The 19,863-nt window shown below is 37.2% G+C and overlaps 1 protein-coding gene across 5 annotated transcripts in view; it reads left to right on the top strand.

The window, feature by feature from the left end:
- FER (FER tyrosine kinase) overlaps positions 1 to 19,863 on the top strand; it is a 468,361-nt gene that overhangs the window by 441,208 nt on the left and 7,290 nt on the right. For all 5 annotated transcript variants that reach the window (XM_032335588.1, XM_032335590.1, XM_032335589.1 and 2 more), the window contains one exon: positions 1,708 to 1,862. In XM_032335588.1, coding sequence (XP_032191479.1) covers positions 1,708 to 1,862 — 155 coding nt within the window. The remainder of the gene's footprint in view (positions 1 to 1,707; positions 1,863 to 19,863) is intronic.

Here is a 19,863-nt window from a genome sequence, read left to right as displayed (position 1 = left end):
CCAGCAATTTTGGGGTAACCTTTCCTATTTCAATAAATGTCAGGTCCATCCTTCCAGGTGCTCAGGCCAAAATATCTTGGAGTCATCCATGATTCTTTTTCTCTCCTACTCTACATCCAATCTTACCAGCAAATGTTATTGATTATACTTTCCAAATATATACCAATATATTTGACTGACTCCATCTTCGTGCAGGCTGTTATTGCCTTTCATGGACTTCTGAAATAGTCAAGTGGTTTTTCTGGATCTGCCATTCCTGTATGCAGAACTCTCTGGTTACCTTCCAGCTTACTCTGAGTAAAATTCAAGGAATGTACTAATAAAAAGCTATAATGTTATTTGGTCCTGGCTAACCCTTTGATTAAATTGACGGTTCTCTTCCCCTCACTCTTTCCATAAATATACCAAGCATGTACCAATTTCAGGGTCTTTGTTATCTATTGCTTTTTCTATCTTGAATCTATCTTCTCCACGATATCCCCATGGCTTGCTTCCTAATTTCCTTCATATCTTTGATCAAATACTAGACTATCAAAGAGACCTTCCGCACCAATCTATCTAAAATGGGATTCCTTGCAGTAATCCCCCCGCTTTATACAACTTTCTTCTTAATACCCAACACCCATTGGACATGCCTGATTTTCTGTGTGTATGTATAGATTCGTAAACACATACATAGTCTCTCCTCCTCTATACATATATAAATATATAAAAATGTATAAGCATTTAGGTATATATAGGAATTTGATTATTGAAGGGCTTCTCACTAGAATTAGAGTAGGGACTTCACCCTTATCTAATAAGGAAGATAGCAGTGAGCAAAAGAGATGATTGAGACAGATTTCTCTAAGAGGGTATTTGAGCTAAAAATGAATGAAGATGAGCCAGCTATACTATAGCCGAGAAGGAAAGCCCTCCAGGCACAGGGAACAGCTGACAGCAAGGCCCTACAGTGAAATAAGCTTGTCATGCTAGGGGATTTTTTATTAAATTTGAGGACAAAAAGAAGCCCAGTATGGGGAGAATTTAGAAATTGTGTAGAGTGTAATAAGGTAAGGTGGGAGAGACCAGCAGAGCCAGATCATACAGTTTTGCCTTTCCCAGATGCAGTAGAAAAAGAGTCGTAAGCTTCTCTGGCACCTCAGCCATTCTCCCCACTGTGGGAAGTCTGAGGCCAAAACAGCCAAAGCCTGTCTAGTGACATGCAGCTATTTACATTTAATTAACGAAAAGTAAATTTTAAAATTCAGTTTCTCAATCACCTGAGTTTCATTCCAAGTGTGTAATAGTCACACGTGGCTAATGACGACCTGTTGGGCAGCAGAGCACAGATAGAAAACATTCCATCATCACAGAAGTTATGTAAAACAGTGCTGCTCTAGGAAATTCAGTCCAATGAGGAATAATGCCAAGTTTGCTTAGCCTCTCCTCTGTGATCTTTCTCTTACCCCTAGAATCTGTTTTTCTATTTAAATGGGAATATAGGTGATGCCTAGAAAATTAGCATAGGGCCTGTTTCCTATGCAAATATTCTCACTGGTGATTTTTACCTATGACAGAAAAGATGAGGACTGGTAAATCACAAGCATTCTTAACCTCATTATAAATACACTGCAAATGTAAAAATGCAAAGTGTGGAAGTCATAAATGTGAAAGCAGCTTTCAATTTGTTTTAATAGGTATTTTCTATGTCTTATTGTAACCTAGGGATCTTGCTGCAAGAAACTGCCTGGTAGGTGAAAATAACATTCTGAAAATCAGTGACTTTGGAATGTCTCGTCAAGAGGATGGGGGAGTGTATTCATCTTCTGGCTTAAAGCAGATTCCCATTAAATGGACAGCACCAGAAGCTCTTAATTATGGTAAGACTAGACTGTTTTGCTTTTTCGTGGTAAGAATGTACTCCATCAGCACAAAACATACACAAGCAAAATTACAGAAGTAAACCAGAGCCCAAGTTAAAATGATTTGAAAATCAACACAATAATGTGTAAGCATTTATATTTTGTACTTACATATGAGCAGAAACTTAATTCATTAACCTTATTCAGCTGATTTCCATATGTTAAGATTGCTAGGTTTAAAAGATGGATATACTTACAAGCACTTTGGAGAGGGTTTTTTCTAATTCCAAAAAAAAAAAAAAAAAAAAAAAAAGATTATTTTTAAAGTGTTGCTGTGTCTCTGGACCATTGCTTTTGAATGTCTTACAAATAGTACAATAAACTCATGTAATAGGTTTTGAAAATATTGTCAAGTGTATAGTTTCTCACTCTAAAAGTTAACATGGTTTCTTAGCATTTCGGTCTCTGGAACTTAAATAAGTCTTGTGGAGAGAGATGGAAGTTACATTTTTTAAACGGGAGGAATTTTTGAATGTGTGTCATTGTAATTGGAAATAAATACAGGTTGTGTTATCTTTATATCTAGAATAAATAAAAACAGATATTCTGTTTTTATTGGTCTATAACAAGATGGGTAATAACTCAGAATTGAGAGAGATTGTGCTTTAAATGAAGTTATAAATTACATTTTCATGAAGAGAAGCAGCATATGAGCCATAAGTTGGTGAATGGGTATAGTATGTTTTAAATGGAAATATAAAATGATTCTTTACTGATTTAAAATGAAAAATTACTTCATCATGAAAAATGGGGCACTTATAAATGCTTTAACTTAATGCCTAAATTAAAGACAAAGCTTTTAAGTGAGGTACAATTCATATAACTTGAAATTAGCCATTTTGAAGTGAGTAATTCAGTGGTATTTAATAAAGTTCACAGTATTGTATAACCACTTCGTTCTAGTTTGAACATTTTCATCACACCAAAATAATAACCTTTACCCATTTACTCCCTATTTCTTCTTTCCCCCAGCAACTGGCAACCACATGTCTATATTCTGTTGCTATGGATTTACCTATACTGCATATTTGTTCATATAAATGGAATATACTATACATACTATACATACTATACATTTCTTAAATGTTTTTGAGGTTCATCCATATTGTAGCATGTATAATTAACTTAATTCCTTTTTACAGCTGAATAATATCCCATTGTACATATTTTCAATTTGTTTATCAGTTTATTCAGTGATGCATTTTTGGGCCGTTTCTCACTCTAAAAGTTAACATGGTTTCTTAGCATTTCGGTCTCTGGAACTTAAATAAGTCTTGGGGAGAGAGATGGAAGTTACATTTTTAAAACGGCAGGAATTTTTGAATGTGTGTCATTGTAATTGGAAATAAATACAGGTTGTGTTATCTTTATATCTAGAATAAATAAAAACAGATACTCTGTTTTTATTGGTCTATAACAAGATGGGTAATAACTCAGAATTGAGAGAGATTGTGCTTTAAATGAAGTTATAAATTACATTTTCATGAAGAGAAGCAGCATATGAGCCATAAGTTGGTGAATAGTGCTGTGAACGTTTCTGTACAAGGATTTGTTTGGGTACCTGCTTTTATTTATTCTAGGTATACATTAGGAGTCATATGGTAATTTTGTGTTTACCTTTTTGGGGAACAGCTAGGTGTTTTCCAGATAAAGCTTCGGAATGTGATTGGTTTGGAAATTAGTTGGGGCTGATTCAGACACCAGGATCTGTTCTATATTTTGAATACTAACGATACTATGGAGTACATGTTGTATGTAGTTGTCATTATGAGAAATTGACTAATTTGTTCTAGTACCCAATGATGAAGTTTTTGAGCTTAACACTCCACAGATACTAATCCACACCCTAATTTGTCTTCCCATGTGCTAAGAGAAGTTTTTATAAGCTTTCTAATGATAGCAGACTAATTCCACTATTCCTCAGCATCTAGAGAAAATGGCAGCCCTGCTATTTTTGACAGTGATAGGACTTTAGGATTATATTCAGTGACGAACAATCACAGGACAAAAGACTGTAACCTGTTATTTATGCAGAGGTTTTCTTTAAATGACAAAACGTTGTTAACCCCTTCTTGTACCTTCCTATAGTATTCCTATAAGGGGGATGGAACTGGACGTGGGAGACCTGAAATCTAGCTAGGATTTGTTTTAACCCTATTAACCAGATCCTCTTTGTTGCCTTTGAACGTCCTCTTACTATTCTGCCAAGTGAAATTCTGCCTTTCAATCAAAATGTATTTTAGGTGTATTTCAAGCTGCCGTATTTACAAATCAAAATTCTATTTCCAGATATCTCTTAGAGCCAGACCTACAGCATTTTAAGTAATAAAGAGAGATATGAAGGTCTTTGGTTGGCAATGAGGGACATTTTTTCTTTTAGCAGTCTTTACTATTAATACAGTGCAGAGCAATTTACATGACAAAGGGGGAGAGATTTTAACAATAGATGAGGAAGAAGTCTGGAATACTTATTACCCAACCCAATGAGGGAATTCCTCAGAGGTTAACAAGAGTGGTTATCTCTTGAAAGACCTATTTCTTGTTACACTTATTTCATATTTTATGCAAATATTATTTTATGATTGGTGGCAAGATTCTGCCTTTTTTCAATGGGTCTTTTCTTCCCCACTGATGCTTCCCTTCACTATTGCCTGAGAGTAGCCAAAATACTGCCCAAGTCTCCCATGATATGTGAGAGCAAAGTTGACAGAAAGATCCTTCCATCTAAGGAAGCTCTCAGAAATTTTGCTTTAGGGCCATAGAGTTAAACTTATTTTCACCATTATTTTGTCATTAGTGTTGCTGTCATTTAATTTTCTAAAAAATGACACTCTTTTTTTTTTCAATCAAGCAATAGTAAAGAGCCTACAATGGCATGTAAGCCTTTCTCCTACCTATCTCTAGCCACATGACACATCATTGCATATAAATTTCCTCCCCTACTTTTTGAACACAAAATGGTAGCATACTTAATAATCTTTTCAGAATATATTGCTACCATGCTCAATATGGCTGTTGCCAAAGGAATGTTCTTGTAAAGAGCAAATAGGATATTCATCTTCAACTAAGAAATAATCTTAAAAAGACATTTTTTCATCTGTTACCTAAGAATTTTGGGCTGAACCTTCCTCTAATTAGCCTGATATGACTAAGTACTCTGAAATGAGGAGGAGGCAGGATTTATAGCGAAAAGAGTCCTGGATCAATCATCAGGGCCACATTTCCCACCAGTTATTTCATTAGTTGCAGACCTTGGCAAGTCATCTGCTTCTCTACACCTGTGTTTTCTAATTTGCAAGATGAAAAGATAGATAGTGCCTTTTCCATATAAGGGTATTGTGAGGACCAAATGAGATGGAGAAGTAGCAAAATTCTGTACAATTGTAAATTGCTCTTAGCCCATTAAAATTATCCAAGAAGTTTCTTGATCAACATGATGATGTAGAAAGATCCCAAACTCACATCTCCTTTCACAGACAGAAGTCTATGGAACAATTTTCTCAATAAAAACCAAAAAAACAAAAAAATCCCCTAAAAACTAGCTAAGCAAGTGCTACATAATAGGCGAACAAAAGAAAAAACCTGTATCTTAGCAGATAAGAGAGGCTACGACACAGTCTGACCATAAACTCCACCCCCAGCACCAGGAACTATCATCAGGAAGGAACTAAAAACCCACAGCTTCTCCCTGAAGAGCAAAGGGTTTAAGCCCCCCACTTCAGGGATCCCAGCATTTAAGACCTGCATCTGAAAGGTGAGCTCTCAAAAATCAACCTTTGAAAACCAACAAGGCTCACATCAGTACTCACAAGGCTACAGGGAATGTAAAAACAACTCTTAAAAGTCCCCATGCTTGGAATCACCTGCCCTAGGACCCAGAGCAGAAGCAGCCAATGGACAGGCTAGGTGAAAGAAGCTCATCTGATAGTCTTAAAGCATCAGCTTGAGAGGCATCTTATTAGTACACATCTATGGGTCTGCTGGAGATATCTTCAGGGATGAAAGCTGGCAGATGCCATGTTCACATTCTCCCTCTGCACCTCAGAACACCATTATCTCTCAGAGGGGAGTTTTTACACATATCTAGTAGCCTAGTTTTTGCAGTTGCCACACAGGGAAGACCCCTTGATCGTCAGACTCTGGAAACCAGGGGGTTTGCATTCCTGTGTACCATATGAGTGTAACAGAGAGTTCTTGGCAGGCTACCACCCCAGTGCCCTGACAGAAAGCAACATATCCACAGTCTTTACTCACTTGTCCAGGAGCTGTGGCCCATGGACAGACTTCTGATATGGCATCCACCTACAGGTCTGTGGAAGTTCTGTCCAGGAACAAAGGCCAGTGGACACCATCTCTGTACTCTCCCTCTACTTCCCTTGCCAGAATCTCCCAGAAAGGAGCTTATACCCTTGTCTGGTACTCAGATTTTAGCAGATGCTACCTCTCTGTATCACCTGACTGTGGTGGTCAGCAGGGCTTATTTTCATAGATTCCACAGGATTGTAATCAACAGTGACAGAGTTCTTAAACAGCTACCACCCTTAAGACACAGTAAGAGGCAATAGGCCCAAGAGCTCTGTCTTTCTGTGAAAGAGGCCTATTGGCTTACCATCATAGCTATAGCCAGAGGTGCAGGCTTCTAACTGAACACACATCTAAGACCCAACTGTAATCCTTTCCAGAGACATTAGAGGGCAGGCGTAATCCTCACACTCTGATGTATTCCATAGCACCAGTATATTCCAGAACACCAGTATCTCTCAGAAGAGAGCTCTTACACCCAACTGGTGTCCCAGTTTTAGGGGCTGCCATCCAGAGAATGCACCTTGATCTGGCTCTAGTGACCAAGAGACACTTGTATTCCTGAGTCCCAGATGACTGTAACAATCAGAGTTCTTGGCAAGCCAGCATTCCCCAAGGTACTGCACCAGCAGCCATCTATGAAAGAAGCCTATTTGCCTGTTGGGAGCTTCAGACTGTGGGGAAGCTCCCCCTGTGTGTGCCACAGGTTTGGCACACATCTAGAGGCTGAAGTAATGGAGACTGGTAGACACCATCTTTGCACTCTCTTTGCCCCACTACAGCCCCCTGGTATCTCCCAGAAAGGAGCTTATGCACTCAGCTAAAACCCCAGTTTTTACAACTGCTGCCCAGTGGATAACTCCAGGTCAGCTGGCTCTAGTGTCATTGGGGCTTACACATGTAGTCCCACAGGACTTTGGGACCACAGCCAGTAGTTTAGGGTCTGGCTGCAAATCAGACTCAATTTCAGTGCTGATATTCTTTAGGACATGATAGGTCTAGGAGCACCCTCAACTACTGTGAGCTATTAAAAATAAAATAGTCTGCATGGACAATCACACAGGTTTGAAAGACAAAGAGCTAGAGCAAGGCTGAATGATGACATTCATGTAGTACATGAGGGTGTTTCTTCAAGACTGGGAGAGGTGGCTGTTCCTCAAATGCATAAAAACCAAGAGTCAAGAAAAATGAGAAAACACTGAAATATGCCAAGTGAAAGAACAAAAGAAACCCTCAGGAAAATAAAATTTTAGTGAAGGAGAGATAAATGATTTATCTGATAAAGATTTCAAAGTAATCAAAGATGCTTACCAAACTCAGAAGAAGAATGAACATGATGACACCTTCAATGAAGAGATAGAAAATATAACAAAAAAACAAATTGAAGTCACAGAGCTGGAAAAAAAAAACCCAAAAAAACAAAAAAACGAAATAATTGAGCTAATAAAAATACACTAGAGGGGTTTACCAGCAAACTAGATGAAAAAGCAAGGATCAGTTAACTCAAACATGAGGCAGTGAACTCACCCCATCAGAGCAGCAAAAAGAATTGTAAGAAGTGAAGGTAGCTCAAGGGGCTTACAGAACACCATGAAGCAGACTGACATTTGCATTATAGAAGTCCCAGCAGAAGAAGAGGGGAGAGTAAGGGACAGAAAACTTATGTAAAGAAATAATGGTTTAAAACTTCCCTAATTTAGGGAAAGAAACACATCCAGATCTAGGAGGCCCACTGAGTTCCAAATAAAATGAACTCGAAGAGACTCACGCCAAGACACGTTACAATTAAAATGTTAAAGTTTAAAGATAAGAATCTTAAAAGCAGCAAGAGAAAAGCAAATTGTCACATGCAAAGGAGCCCCCATAAGACTCACCAATTTTTTTAGCAGAAACATTGCAGGCCAGAAGAGTAGCACAATATATTCAAAGGTTGAAAGCAGAACACTTGCAAACAAGAATACTCTACTTGATAGCTAACATTTAGGGCTGAAGGAGATACAAAGAGTTCTCCAGATAAGCAAAAGGGAGTTCATCAAGACTAAACCGGCTATAGAAAAAACAAAAAACAAAAAACAAAAAACAAAAAAAAAAACGAGAAATGGACTTCTAAACTGAAAAGAAAGAGTAAGGGGGGAAGAGCAAGATGGCAGAGGAGTAGAGGACCTAAATTTTGTCTAGTCCCAGGCATTCAGCTAGATAGTTATCAAACCATTCTGAACACCTACAAGCTCAACAGGAGATCAAAGAGAATAGCACCAATTCTAGGCACAGAGAAGTAACCACTTTCTGGAAGTGTATATTTTCCTGGAGTCTTTGTTAGCCTTTTAGCATTTTGTCCTCTCACTCATCTGTTCTTCTCTGGACAGAACGACAAAACTGAAAAACTCACCTCAAAAAAGGAACAAGAGGCAGTACCGACTACCAGGGACCTAATCAATATGGACACTATAAGATATCAAAACTAGAGTTCAGAATGACAGCTATAAAGATTTAGCTGGGCTTGAGAAAAGCATTGAACATACTAGAGAATCCCTTTCTGGAGAAATCACTAAAATCTAACCAAGCTGAAATTTAAAAAAGCTATTAATGCAGTGCAATAAAAAATGGAGGCTCTTACCGCTTGGATAAATGAGGCAGAAGAGAGAATTAGTGATATGGAAGACCAAATGATGGAGAATAAAGAAGCTGATTACGAGGGGAGAATTCGAGAGATGAGTGATACCAGAATACCAAACAATATTAAAAATAATTTGGATCCCAGATGAGGAAGAAAGAGAGGGGCAGAAGGTATGTTGGACCAAATTAGAGCAGAGAACTTCCCTAATTGGGGAAAGAAAACAAGCATCAAAATCCAGGAGGAACAGAGAACCACCCCCCAAAATCAATAAAAATAGGTCAAACACCCCGTCATCTAATAGTAAAACTTACAAGCTCAGAAACAGCAAATCCTGAAAGCAACTCGGGACAAGATATCTATATCCAACAATGGTAAACATATTAGATTGGCAGCAGACCTATCCACCTGACCTGGCAGGCCAGAAAGGACTGGCATGATATATTCAGAGCACTAAATGAGAAAAATATGAAGCTAAGAATACTATATCCAACTAGGCTGTCATTGAAAATAGAAGGAGGGATAAAAAGCTTCCAGGACAAACAAAAATTAAAAGAATTTGCAAACACCAAACCAGCCCTATAGGAAATATTGAAATGGGTCCTCTAAACAAAGAGAGAGCCTAACGGTAACAGACCAGAAACTAACAGAGACAATATACTGTAACAGTCACCTTACAGACAATACAATGGCACTAAATTCATATCTTTCAATAGTTACCCTGAATGTAAATAGGCTAAATACCCCAATCAAAAGACATAGGGTATCAGAATGGATAAAAAAACAAGACCCATTGATATCCCGTCTGCAGGAAACTCATTTTGATTCAAAGACACCTCCAGATTTAAAGTGAGGGTATGAAAAACAATTTACCATGCTAATGGACATCAAAAGAAAGCTGGGGTGGCAATCCTTCTATGAGATAAATTCAATTTTAAGCCAAAGATTATTTAAAATGATGAGGAAGGACAGCTTATCATACTACCTTATACTTAAAGGGTCTGTCCAATAAGAAGATCTAACAATTTTAAATATCTAGGCCCCTAGCATGGGAGCGGCCAATTATATAAACCAATTAATAACAAAATCAAAGAAACACATCAACAATATTACAATAATAGTAGGGGACTTGAATATTCCACTTCCTGAAATGGACAGATCATCTAAGCAAAAGATTAACAAGGAAATAAAGGCTTTAAATGACACACTGGATCAGATGGACATCACAGATATATTCAGAACATTCCATCCTAAAACAACAGAATACACATTGTTCTCTAGTTTACCTGGAACATCTCCAGAATAGATCACATCCTGAATCACAAATCAGGTCTCAACCGGTACAAAAAGATTGGACCATTCCCTGTATATTTTCAGACCACAATGCTCTGAAACTAGAATTCAGTCACAGAGGAAAGTTGGAAAGAGCTCAAATTCATGGAGGCTAAAGAGCATCCTACTAAACAATGAATGAGTCAACCAGGAAATTAAAGAAGAATTGAAAAAAATCCATGGAAGCAAATGAAAATGAACACACAACTGTTCAATATCTTTGTGACACAGCAAAGGCAGTCCTGACGGGAAAATACATAGCAATAGAAGACTTTCTCAAGAAATAAGAAAGGTCTCAAGTATACAACCTAACCCTACACCTAAAGGAGCTGAAGAAATAACAGCAAAGAAAGGCTAGACCCAGCAAGAGAAGAGAAATAAAACAGATTAACAGAACTAGGAGCTGATTCTCTAAAAGAATTAAAAAGAATGATAAACCCTTGCCCAAACTTATCAAGAAGAAAAGAGAAGTGACTCAAATTAATAAAATCATGAATGAAAGAGGAGAGATCACAACCAACACCAAAGAAATACAAACAATTATAAGAACATATTATGAGCAATTATACACCAGCTATTTTAACAGTCTGGAAGAAATGGATGCATTTCTAGAGATATTAAACTACCAAAACTGAACCAGGAAGAAATAAAAAACTGAAGAGACCCATAACCAGTAAGGAGATTGAAGCAGTCATCAAAAATGTCCCAAGAAACAAGACCCTGGGGCCAGGTGGCTTCTCAAAGGAATTCTACCAAACCTTTAAAGAATTAATACCTATTCTCCTGAAACTGTTCCAAAAAATAGAAATGGAAGGAAAACTTCCAAACTCATTTTATGAGGACAGCAATACCTTGATCCCAAAACCAGACAAAGACCCCATCAAAAAAGGAGAATTAGAGACTAAAATCCTTGATGAACACAGATGGAAAAATTCTCACCAAAATACTAGCCAATAGGATCCAACAGTACATTAAAGGGATTATTTACCACAACCAAGTGAGATTTATTCCTGGCCTGCAAGTTTGGTTCAACATCCGCAAATCCATCAATATAATACAATACATTAATAAAAGAAAGAACCACCACATGATACTCTCAATAGATGCAGAAAAAAGCATTTGGCAAAGTATAGCATCCTTTCTTGATCAAAACTCTTCATAGTGTAGAGATAGAGGTACATACCTCAATATCATCAAAGCCATCTACGAAAAACCCACAGCAAATATCATTCTCCATGGGGAAAAACTGAGAGCTTTTCCCCTAAGATCAGGAACATGGCAGGGATATCCACTATCACCACTGCTATTTAGCATAGTACTAGAAGTTCTAGCCTTGGCAATCAGACAACAAAAAGAAATGAAAGGCATCCAAATCGGCAAAGAAGTCAAACTCTTATTCTTCACAAATGACATGATACTTTATATGGAAAACCCAAAAGACTCCACCCCAAAAATGCTAGAACCCATACAGGAATGCAGTATAAAGTGTCAGGATATAAAATCAATACACAGAAGTCAGCTGCATTTCTATACACCAACAACAAGACAGAAGGAAGAAAAATTAAGGAGTTCATCCCATTTTCAATTGTGCCCAAAACCATAAGATACCTAGGAATAAATCTAACTAAAAAGGAAAAGAACCTGTACTCAGAAAAGTATACTCACGAAAGAAATTGAGGAAGAAATAGAAAAACGTTCTGTGCTCATGGATTGGAAGAAAAATATTGCAAACATGTCTATGCTACTACCTAGAGCAATCTACAAATTTAATACAAAGTACCATCAACTTTTTTCAAAGAAATGGAACAAATAATCCTAAAATTTATATAGAATCAGAAAAGACTCTGAATAGCCAGAGAAATGTTGATAAAGAAAAGCAAAGCTGGTCGCATCACAATTCCAGACTTCAAGCTCTATTACAAAGCTGTCATCATCAAGACAGTATGGTACTGGCACAAAAACAGACATACATAGATCAATGGAACAGAATAGAGAGCCCAGAAATGGACCCTCAACTCTATGATCAACTAATCTTAACAAAGCAGGAAAGCATGTCCAATGGATAAAAGACAGTCTCTTCAACAAATGGTGTTGGGAAAATTGGACAGCCACATGCAGGAAAATGAAACTCGACCATTTCCTTATACCACACACAAAAATAGATTAAAAACAGATTAAAAACCTCAATGTGAGATAGGAATCCATCAAAATCTTTGAAGAAAACCCAGGCAGCAACCTCTTTGAACTCAGCTGCAACAACTTCTTCCTAGAAACGTTGCCAAAGACAAGGGAAACCAGGGCAAAAATGAACTATTGGGACTTAAACAAGATCAAAAGCTTCTGTGCAGCAAAGAAAGCAGTCAACAAAACCAAAAGACACCTGACAGAATGGGAGAAGATATTTGCAAATGACTTATCAGATAAAGGGCTAGAATCCAAGATCTATAAAGTACTTATCAAACTCAACACCCAAAGAACAAATAATCCAATCAAGAAATGGGCAGAAGACATGAACAGACATTTCTGCAAAGAAGACATCCTAATGGCCAAGAGACACATGAAAAAGTACTCAACATCAACTTGGCATCAGGGAAATACAAATCAAAATCACAGTGAGATATCACCTCACACCAGTCAGAATGGCTAAAATTAGCCAGTCAGGAAATGATAGATGTTGGCAAGGGTGCGGAGAAAGGGAAACCCTCCTACACTTTTCGTGGGAATGCAAGCAGGTGCGACCACTCTGGAATACAGTATGGAGGTTCCTCAAGAAGTTGAAAGTAGAGCTACCCTATGACCCAGCAATCACACTACTGGGTATTTACCCTGAAGATATAAATGTAGTGATCTGAAGGGGCATGTGCACCCAAATGTTTATAGCAACAGTGTCCACAATAGGCAAACTATGGAAAGAGCCTCAATGTCCATCAAGAGATGAATGGATAAAGAAGAGGTGGTATATATACAAAGTGGAATACTATGCAGCCATCCAAAAAAAAAACCAAAAAACCGAAATCTTTCCATGTGCAATGATGTGGATGGAACTAGAGGTCATTATGCTAATCGAAATAAGTCAGGCAGAGAAAGACAATTATCATATGATTTCACTGATATGAGGAATTTGAGAAACAAGACAAAGGATCATAGGGGAAGGGAGGGAAAAATGAAACAAGATGAAACCAGAGAGGGAGACAAACCATAAGAGACTCAATCTCAGGAAACAAACTAAGGGTTGCTGGGGGAGAGGAGGATGGGAGGATGGGGTGGCTGTGTGATGGATATTGGGGAGGTATGTTTTATGGTGAGCACTGTGAATTGTCTTAAGACTGATGAATCACAGACCTGTACCCCTGTAATTAATAATACATTTTATGTTAATAAAAAAATTTTAAAGCAAATACTAACATACCTAAAGGGATAAATAAATAGCAACAATGTAGAAGAGTTTAATATACCACTTATCTAAGGATAGATCATCCAGACAGAAAAATCAATAAGGAAATAAGGGCCTTAAATGACACATTGGACTAGGTGAACTGCATAGATATATACAGAACATCTCATCCAAAAGCACCAAAATACACATCTTTCTCAAGTGTACATGGAACATTCTCCAGGACAGATCATATCTTAGGCCACAAAACATGTCTTAATAAATTTAATAAGATTGAAATCATATCAAGCATCTTTTCTGACCACAATGGTATGAAATTTCACAATTACTGGGATATTAAACAACATTCTACTGAAAAACCAATGCATTAAAGAAGAAATCAAGGGCGCCCAGGTGGCTCAGTGGGTTAAGCCTCTGCCTTCAGCTCAGGTCGTGGTCTCAGGGTCCTGGGATCAAGGCCCGTGTCAGGCTCTCTGCTCAGCAGGGAGCTTGCTTCCTCCTCTCTCTCTGCCTGCCTCTCCGCCTACTTGTGATCTCTCTCTCTCTGTCTGTCAAATAAATAAAATCTTTAAAAAAAAAAAAGAAGAAGAAGAAGAAGAAATCAAAAGAGCAATCAAAAAATACCTTGAGAGGCACCAGAAGGGCCTCTCAGTAAGTTAAGTGTCGCACTCTACATTTCAGCTCAGGTCATGATCTCAGGGTCATAAGATCAGGCCTCTCACAGATCTCCTCACTTAGTGTTGAGTCTGCTTAGGACTCCCTCTGCTCATGTGTGTTCTCTCTTTCTAGAATAAGTAAATAAAACCTTAAAAAGAAAAAAAAAAAAAAACCTCGAGACAAATCAAAATGGAAATACAATATACCAGAATTCATGAGATGAAGCAAAAGGAAGGAGGGAAGTTCATAGCACCAAATAAAGAGAAAAATGCAAACATTATTCATCAAGTAACTGGAAAATGAAGAAGACATGAAGTCCAAAGTTAGAGAAGGAAGGAAATAACAAAGCACAGAACATAAATACATTAAAGAGAGACTAAAAAGACAATAAAAAAGGATGATGAACAAAGAGATGGTTCTCTGAAAAAAATAAAATTGGAAAACCTTTAGCTAGTCTTATCAAGAAAAAAGAGAGAACTCAAAATGAGAAATGAAAGAGGAGATATTACACCAGTACCACAGAAATACAAAGGGTCATAAAAGACTACGATGAACAACGGTATGCCACAACACATGGACGTAGAAGAATAGATAAAGTCCTAAAAATATACAACTCACCAAGACTGAATTATGAAGAAATAGAAAACCTGAACAAACCTATTACTTTTTCAATTTCCTTACTAGTAGACAAAAACCAACAACAAAAGTCCAGGACCACATGATTTCACTGGTGAATTCTACCAAACATGGAGAAAGATGGGCCTTAATTCTTCTTTATTTAAAACTCTTCCAAAAAAATAGAAGAGGAGGAAATACTTCCAAAGTCCTTTCACAAGACCAGCATCACCCCGATATCAAAACCAGATAAGGAAACCACCAGAAATGAAAATTACAGGCCAATATCTGTTATAAACATAGCTGCAAAATTCGTTAACAAAATTTTACCAAACTAAATTTAACAATACATTAAGAGGTTTTACACCATATTCAAGTGGGATTTATTCCAGGGGTTCAAGAATGTTTTAACCTCCACAAGTCAATCCATGAGATATGCCACATTAACAAAAGGAAAAATCAAAATTATCATCTCCATAGATGCAGAAAAAGCATTTGACAAAATTCAACATCCATTTATGATAAAATCTCAACAAACTGAATATAGACAAAATATAACTGAGCATCATACAGGCCATATATAACACAAGCCCACAGCTATCATCATACTCAACAGTTAAATAAGATAAAGACAAGGATTTCCACTTTCACCACTTTTATTCAACATAGTATTGGAAGTTATAGCTAGAGCAATTAGATAAAGATAAAATAAAAAGCATGCCAACTGGAAAAGAAGAAGTAAAATTATCACTCTCTGCCGATGACATTATTATATATAGGCACACTAAAGACTACCAATAAACTGTTAGAACAATTAATGAATTCAGTAAATTTGCAGTATACAAAAATCTGTTGCATTTCTGTACATTGAAATAGACTATCAAAAAGAAATTAAGAAAACAGTCCCATTTACAACTGTATCAAAAGAATAAAATACCTATGAATTATGAATAAATTTAACTTAGACGTGAAAGACTTGTACTCCAGACACTGAAAGAAATTAATGAAAGGAAATGACGACAATATAGATACATGGAAAAATATTCCCTGATCCTGGATTAGGAGAATATTGTTAAATACCTGTAATACCCAAAGCACTCTACAGATTGAATGTGTTTTTGGAAGATATACAGCAAACAATTCTAAAATTTGTAGGGAACCACAAAAGACTGTGACTAACCAAGGCAATCCTGAGAAAGAACAAAGTTGGAGGCATTGTGCTGCCTAATGTCTAACTCTACTAAAAAGCTATAGTAATTGAAACAGTAGGGTATTAACATAAAAACAGGTACACAGATCAATGAAACAGGAGAGCCCAGAAACAAATCAATGTGTATATGATCAATCGATTTACAACAGAGGAGCCAAGAATATACAGTAGGGTAGGGACCATCTCTTTAATAAATGCTGCTAAGAAAACTACAGTCACAGGCAAAGGAATAAAACTGGACCACCATCTTATACCATACACAAGAATAAACTCAAAATGGATTCAAGACTTTAATAGAAGACTCAAAACCACAAATTCCTAGAAGTAAACACAGGCAGTAATTTCCTTGACTTGGTTTTTTGAAGATAATTTTTTGGGTCTGACACCAAAAGTAAGTTTTCTACTTTAACAAACTAGTCGGACTACATCAAGCTACAACTTTCTGCACAAAAAGGAAGTTATCAACGAAATGAAAAGGGAACCTACTAAATGGGAGAAAGTATTTGTGAATCATGTATCTGATCAAGGGTTAATAATATCCAAAATAATTCATACAGCTCAATATCAAAAAAATTCAATTAAGAAATAGACAAATTTGACTAGACAGTTTTCCAAAGAAGGCATACAGATGGCCAATAAGTACATGAGAAGATGCTCAACATCATTAATCATCAGGAAAATGCAAATCAAAACAACAATGACATACATGCCCCAGATGCCCTGTGGTACTAGATGGGGGGAGGGAGGGAAGCTATCGTTTAAGAAAGCAACTAGAATATAAAAGATCCAGCTCTAGAACTCTACCAAACAGCAGGGGAGCTGCTGGAACTCTCTCCAAATCAGAGGGGCTGGTAAGTGTCATGGTTTATATTCTCTTATACCTTGAAAGCCAACCTACCTCTTCAATAAACCCAGAACCCCTAGCCCACACCAACCCAAGGCAACCCCACCCAGCACAGCACACACCAGGACATGACTGATCAGTGCTCATTAAATGTCTAGCTGTCTTCGCCAAGGGGACACAGGTGCAACTCACCCTGAAAGACACCAGGTCCATACCACTTTGGCTCCAGAAAACTTGCTAGAGCACTCCTGTTGCAGAGTGCTCTGGGACTCCACTCCCCAGCCCACACCTTGCCATGGCACTAGCCACCCTGCCAGGATGCATCCTGAATATAGCATCCCAGAACAGCCACGTCCATGCATCCCTCCATGTCAGCCACCCCACCAGGTGCTCTTTGCCTGCACTGAACCCCTAAGAACCCCTGGCTTGTACCCACTTTTGCCACAGCTTTCCTGCCAAGGTGACCTCTGCATGGAGAGCCCCAGGAACAACCCTAGTCCATGTTGACTTCAGCTTTAGCTCTCCTGCCAGGGCATCCTCTACACACACTGTCTAGGATTGCTCTGGCCCATACCTACTTCTGTTCCAACCATCCCACCAGAGAGGCCCAGTATGGGAACCCCAGCCCACATCAGTCACAGCTCCAGCCAGCCAGCCAAAATTACCAGGCACAGATAATCTACACAGAGGATGACCATACACAAGACCTTTTTCTCAAGTTTAAGAGACATAGCAGTTTTGCTTCATTCATAGAAACAAACACAGAAATATAAGCAAAATGAGACAGAGGAAGATGCTGTAAATGAAAGAACAAAACAAAACCTCAGAAAAAGAACTAAATAAAATGGAGATAATCTGTCTACTTGACAAAGAGTTCAAAGTAATGCCATAAAGATGCCCCCCACACTGGAAAAGAATGGATGAACTTTGTGAGAAGTTCACTAAAAGATATAAAATGTAAAAAAAGAACTAATCAGAGTTGAAGAATACAATAACCAAAATGAAAAGTACACTAGAGGCAATCAATATTAGATTTGAGGATGAAGAAGAACAGATCAGCAACCTAGAAAACAGAGTAATAGAAAGCACTCAAGCAAGAAAGCAAAAAGTAAAAAAAATTTTTAAAATGAGGTTATCTTATGGGATCATAACCTTGATCTTAACATCAAGTGAATAAATACTCATATTATAGTGGTTCCAGAAGGAGAAGAGAAAGGAACAGAAAACCTATTTCAAGAAATAATGGCTGAAAACTTAGCTAACCTGGGGAAGGAAACAAACATCCAGGTTCAGGAAGCAAAGAGAGTTCCAAACAAGATAAACCCAAGGAGACCCACATCATGACACATATAATTGAATTTTCAAAGATCAAAGATAAAAATGTTAAATCAGTAAAAGAAAAGCAGCTTGTAATATACAAGGGAAATCCTATAAAGCTACTGCCTTACTTTTCAGCAGAAATTTTGCAGGCCAAAAGAAAATGCATCATGATATTCAAAGTGCTGAAAGGGAAAAACCTACAACTGAGAATACTCTACCTGGCAAGGTTATTATTCAGAATTAAAGAAGAAATAAAGAGTTTTCCAGACAAACAAAAGTTAAAGGACTTCATCACCACTAAACTGGTCTTACAAGAAACATTTCTTACAAGAAATGTTAAAGGGACTTCTTTAAGTGGAAAAGAAGACAACATAATTAGAAGAAAATTATGAAAGCAAAGGGCAATGTTCATATAAGACCAAACAGACTTTAAAATAATGACTGTAGCAAGAGACAAAGAGCAATACATAATGATAAAGGGATTAAGAGGATATAACAGTTGTAAATATCTATACACCCAATATTGGAGTGCTTAAATACATAAAGCAAATATTAATAGACATAAAGGGAGATAATAATAAACTAATAAAATAATAGACTTTAACACCCAAATCACATCAATGGAGAGATCATCCAGGCAGAAAATCAATAAGGAAACAATGTCTTTGAATGGCACAATAGATCAGATGGACTTAACATATATATAGAAGACTCCATCCAAAAACAACAGAATACACATTCTTTTCAAATGCACATGAAACATTCCCCAGATTAGATCACATTATGCCACAAAATAGCTCTCAATAAATTTAAGACAACTGTTATCATATCATACATTGTTTCTGAACAACTTACCACCAACCAAGCAATGATTCAGTGAAGAAATCAAAGAGGAAATAAAGGGATGCCTGGGTGGCTCAGTTAGATGTCTGCCTTCAGCTCAGGTCATGATCCCAGAGTCCTGGGACAGAGTCCTGCATCAGGCTTCTGGCTCAGTGGGGAGCCCACTTCTCCCTCTGCCTGCTGCTCCCCTTGCTTGTGTTTGCTCTAATAATAAAATCTCAAAAAAATAAAAGGAAATAAAAAAAAATGAAAACACAATGATTCAAAAATCTTTTGAGATGCAGCAGAAGTAATTCTAAAAGGGAAATTCAATTCATAGCAATACAGGTTTTCCTCAAGAAACAAACCAACAAAAATCTGTAACAATCTAACCTTACACCTAAAGGAACTAGAAAAAGAAGAACATACAAAGCCCAGCGTTAGTAGAAGGAAGGAAATAATAAAGACCAAAGTAGAAATAAATGAAACAGAGACTTAAGAAAGCAATAGAAAAAAAATCAGTGAAACCAAGATCTGGTTCTTTGAAAAGATCAACAAAATTGCCGAATCTTTAGCCAAACTCTTCAAGAAAAAAAAAAAAAAAAGAGGACCCAAATACAGAAAACCTGAAGTGAAAGAAAAGTAACAACCAAGGTGACAGAAATATAAAGGATTACAGGAGGACTATTATGAAAAATTATATGCCAATGAATTGGACAACCTAGAAGAAATGTATGAATTCCTAGAAACATATATTCTTCTAAAAATCAGGAACAGATTGAAAATCTGAACAAACCAATTGCTAATGACACAATTGAATTGGTCATCAAAAAACTCCCAAAAAACAAA

Source organism: Mustela erminea, chromosome 3, assembly GCF_009829155.1.
Source record: "Mustela erminea isolate mMusErm1 chromosome 3, mMusErm1.Pri, whole genome shotgun sequence".
Classification (NCBI taxonomy): Eukaryota; Metazoa; Chordata; class Mammalia; order Carnivora; family Mustelidae; genus Mustela; species Mustela erminea.
The sequence above is the reverse complement of the archived record's forward strand: the minus strand, read 5'-3'. Positions and strand labels throughout refer to the sequence as shown.